The 4794-nt window shown below is 38.9% G+C and overlaps 1 protein-coding gene across 1 annotated transcript; it reads right to left on the bottom strand.

The window, feature by feature from the left end:
• Positions 1-3524: 3524 nt before the first annotated feature.
• Positions 3525-4460, bottom strand: LOC101839012 (olfactory receptor 149-like). The gene has a single exon (XM_005069375.2). It carries the CDS (start codon positions 4458-4460, stop codon positions 3525-3527), a length of 936 nt encoding a protein of 311 aa, XP_005069432.1.
• Positions 4461-4794: the final 334 nt, after the last annotated feature.

Consider the following 4794-nt stretch of genomic DNA (forward strand, 5'->3'; position numbering starts at 1 on the left):
TATTTAATTTGTGATTTTTAACAGAAGCTCAGGGTTAACAGATTGCTTTGAGCCTTAAAAAAAAACCTTTGGATCATGAAGCAGTATTGAGATTGCAAAAGACTGTGGGGACTTTTAAAGTGTGTTTTGCATTTTCATATGGCCATGATCTTTGGAAGACAGGGAATGGTAAGTACTAGCTTGAATGAAACTGTCCCATAGGCTCACATATTCCAACACTTGGCTTCCTGATGGTGATGATTGGAAAGGTTATGTAACCTTTGGACTGTGGAGCTTTGCTGGAAGATGTGTACCAACTGGGTCAGGCATCTTGCCTCACATTTCATTCTCTCTGGTTTCTACATATGGCTGAAAAATATGATTTCCATGTTTTCAGCTTCTTGCTCCTGCAGCCACGCTTTTTTGTCACATGTCACTGTGCATTTCTAGCATAATGGACTCTTATCCCATTGCTGTCACCTCTTCCATAGGTTAATTTTGATCACGGTGCTTTATCACAGCAACAAAATGTAACTAATACATCTAACCCATATTTGTAATGCCACGCTTGAATTAGTGAACACCTCACTAGAATATATCTGCATTACTTTAGCCTATTTCCAAGTTTCTGTTCATAGAGTGTCTGAATACTGAGGAACGTCCATACCCTATACGTGAGAATAATTTCTGACAATAAGAGTCTTCAGTCAACATACACATAAAATAGTTTAAAATGTCAGATGATTATCACTCCAATATGCACTCACTAAAAATTTGGGGAAGTAGAGCAGCTTGCTGATTATTTTCAACCGTCTCCCAGCAGATCCCTAATGAGGTTGAGATGCAGTTTCCCACATAGTTAAGTCACAGACATTTGCTTAAGTGACTATCCCCTCTTATCTTAATTTTCTGCTTCCTTACTCTGCGTCCTGGGTGAATCTTCCAAATGAACTCCCTATACCTAAATTCCATGTCAGTGTAAGTTATTGGAAAATTTAAATGAAATAAAATGATAAATTTTCCTTCTTCCTAGTGAAAGCAATTCTGTAAGAAGAGGTTGAAGATGGATTTTTCATGGCTTGTGTGTACACAGGAAAAGCATTAATAACTTACCAAAATAGTATGGCAATTCCAAACAAAGGACTCTTTAGATTTTCAAACTTTATGCATATTTATTTATGAGTAATATGAACAAATACTGATATAGTCATATAATGGTATATCACACAGAAACAAAGTTGGAATAACTTTGAGCTATCACATTTTGGTAATAGAAAGTAATTTCAGACATATACAAATACATAGGAATTAAAACAGGAACACTATATAAAAAAAGAAATTTTCAATAGAATTATAACAAAGCCTTGTAATATTACATTTAGGGACACAAACATATATGATAAAACTAAAAATATTAGAGTGAGAATGATAACTTCCAGAGAAAATTAAGGTTATGAGTGAAATTCACTAGAATTACATTCATTTACCTTTGTAGGTAGAGGACTACATATGTTATAATAGTTCTTTATACTTAACATACTTTTCATTGACATTATTTCCTGTATTTTTAGTATCTGAAAAAATATAGTTTGGAAAGATGTCTATCAGGGTAGTGACTTGATTACATTTAGAGGCAGCTTACATTCTCCATGGAGACATGAGAGCTTCAGGCAAGTTTCAGAACAACTGAGCTAAAGAGAATTTGGGTTGCTTAAGGAGGCAGTCATCTTGGAAAATCCTTTCCTCCAATCCTACAAAAAGAGACTGAGTTGCATATGAGCTTAGCAAACAGAAGGTATATAATGGAGTTCATCTTCTTGTAGAAGATACTCTGTTTTAGGTAACAAACAGTTAAGGTATGCCAACTCAAGGAATTAACTCTAATTTACACTCCAAAACATGTTGGTGCTCAGTGCATAGAATTTTTAGCCATTACTCACTTGTGGCAAGCAAACAAAGTGTAACCATTAGCTCCCTTTCTTTGAAACTATTTCCTCTTCCCCACCCTCCCCCTAGGGGAGCTGGAGGGATTTATTTCTTTGGCTTTATTTTCTACCCAGGTCACAATATTATTCTTGGACTTTTTGTTAGTTGCATGTATGTTTTTACTTTTTAACTTGCAGATTTTTACTACCAGCAGGCAGAATTAGAATCCTCACCTCTGCATCTCCATGTCTTAGCAGAATCACTTGTGACATGGAATTCAAATGAGTGAAAACAAAAAGTGAACAGGACTCCATTTTTTTTATCCCGACAGACAGCCCTGCCTCTCTAAGAAACTCTAGCCAGAAAATGAGGAAAGGGAAGGATGGATCCCCAACAAGTCTGGGAAGGGTTTGACATGCAGTGAACATGAAATAATCTAACACGTATATCCAGATTGTTCTTTTAAAAATTATTTTAGTTATATGTGTGAGTGTGTGTCTATGTGGGTGTATGTGCACCTGATTGCAGGCTCCCTTAAAGACCAGAGTCACTGAATCTCCCTAGAGCTGGAGTTACAGGAGGTTATGATCCGCCTGAAGTAGGTTCTGGAAACTGAAAGGGTCCTAAATGAACCCTAAGTGGTGACAATCTATATTAACTTCTGAGCAATCTCATGAGCTGCTCCAGATTCCTTGTTGGGCTCTCTTTTCTGTTTTTTATTTAAACTTCTCATTCATATGCCAAATGTTCTAGTCAATACCACTTTCCAGGCTTCAAGCCACCTAGCATGGTTTGCTAAGTCATAAGTCACCCTAACATGCTTGGCTAGATCCATCTTCAGGACATGGCCAGAAGCTTTTCTCTATATAGAATTTTATATGGTTCATAAATAACAAGATGATATCTGAAGCCACAAGAATGTGCCTCTTTTCATTAACTAGAAATTTTAAGATAGTTTATCTAGCCGGGCATTGGTGGCACACACCTTTAATCCCAGCATTCGGGAGGCAGAGGCAGGCCAACCTGGTCTACAAAGCAAGTTCCAGGACAGCCTCCAAGATAATACAGAGAAACCCTGTCTCGACAAAACAAAAAACAAACAAATAAAAAGATGTTTTATCTAATGCAGAGACTTGAGGAAATCATTCACTACACCATCGTTGAAAAAAATCATCACACAAAGAGGACAATAGAAAGGAGGAGGGGTAGAAAAAAGAAAATTAAGATGGACAAACATAGAATAGAGTCAGGAGGAAGATATGGGGGGGCTGAAAGGAAGAAAAGGAAAGTTTTGTGATTCAAATACAACTCAAAAATAAAAAGAAACAACAGAGAAAATATGGACAATCAGAAGGCACAGGCTACTCTGCTTGCTGAATGGGGTACCCTTCCACCTTTATCAATAGTGTAATATCCATGAGAGTACGGTTTTTAGAGACACAAACCCTGAAGTCTCCCTTCTGTTTATTCCCTTGTCATCCTTTGAAAACTCATTTCAGGCCCGTCACTTAGTCCTTCACATAGTAAAATTGGGATAATTTCAAAAATATTTGTGAAACCAAATAAAAACATTACATCTCCCAGGATGTAAGAATAAACTCTTCATGACTGGTCTTTCTTTACAGCTGCTCAGGAAGGAAGTCAGGGTTATGTAGGAACTTCCACAGAGAAGATTTCACCTCCTTATTCCTAAGGCTGTAGATCAATGGGTTTAGCATAGGGGTGACCAGATTATTTAAGACCTGAACAGTTGCATCCAGCCAAGGACTTGGTGTTGGTCTTAAGTATATGAGGACGACTGGCATGTAGAAAAGCAAGATGGCCGTGAGGTGGGCACTGCAGGTGGAGAAGGCTCTACGGCGTCCCTCGGCAGAGCGGATCTGCAGAATAGCGCAGACTATGAAGCTGTAGGAGGTGAGGATGAGGAGGAAGCAGCTGAGGGGCATCAGGCCCACACTGATGAATCCCACCATCTCCAAGGCTGATGTGTCTGCACAGGCCAGCTTCAGCATCACAGGAATATCACAGAAGTAATAGTCCACCTCATTGGGACCACAGTAGGGCAACTGGAAGGTGAGAGTAGTTAGAAAAGTAGCCTGGATACAGCCAAAAAATGATGTCCCTGTGGCCAGGATGGCACATACTCTATGACTCATGATGACTGAGTAACGTAAAGGGTAGCATATTGCCACAAAGCGGTCATAGGCCATGACTGTGTACAGGAAACACTCTGTAAAACCCAGGAAATGGTAGAAGAAGAGCTGGCACACACAGCCTGCATAGGAGATGGCTCGGCTGTTTCCTGAGAGGTAGAACAGCATCTTGGGAGAACTCACTGAAGGGAAAAATATGTCAAAAATAGACAGCTTACATAGGAAGAAGTACATGGGGGTGTGAAGACGAGTGGAGGAGATAATGGCCAGTAAGATTAACAAGTTTCCCATCAGGGTGAAGATGTAGAAAGACAAAAACAGGACGAAGAGCATGGTCTCCAGACCCTCTGTGTTCGGGATGCCCAGCAGGATGAACTGAGTCACTGCAGAGAGATTCCTCATTGCTTTAGAACTTTTGCTGAGAGCCTTGAGTGTGCTTAATACAGGCCAGTTTTCTTTCCTAACAATAGATAGACAGCAACCTGATCTATGTACACATATCAAATGTTACAATTGCCTCACTTGTTCTACTTTCTTCTCAGAAGGAATACTCTCTGTGGCGAAATGATTATCTTCTTTGCCAAGAGCAGCAGTTTAGAGACATATTAAAAACTTTTTCAGGTTAGAAATATTTTTGATGACATTTACTCTGACCATATTTATATTTTGAGACATGATGCTATCTTTAAGTAACATACTCTTACTTTGCATTTCTTTCTGCAAAATAACAAAAAGG

The sequence above is a fragment of the Mesocricetus auratus genome, unplaced genomic scaffold (assembly GCF_017639785.1).
Source record: "Mesocricetus auratus isolate SY011 unplaced genomic scaffold, BCM_Maur_2.0 Super-Scaffold_100022, whole genome shotgun sequence".
In the NCBI taxonomy this organism is placed as follows: Eukaryota; Metazoa; Chordata; class Mammalia; order Rodentia; family Cricetidae; genus Mesocricetus; species Mesocricetus auratus.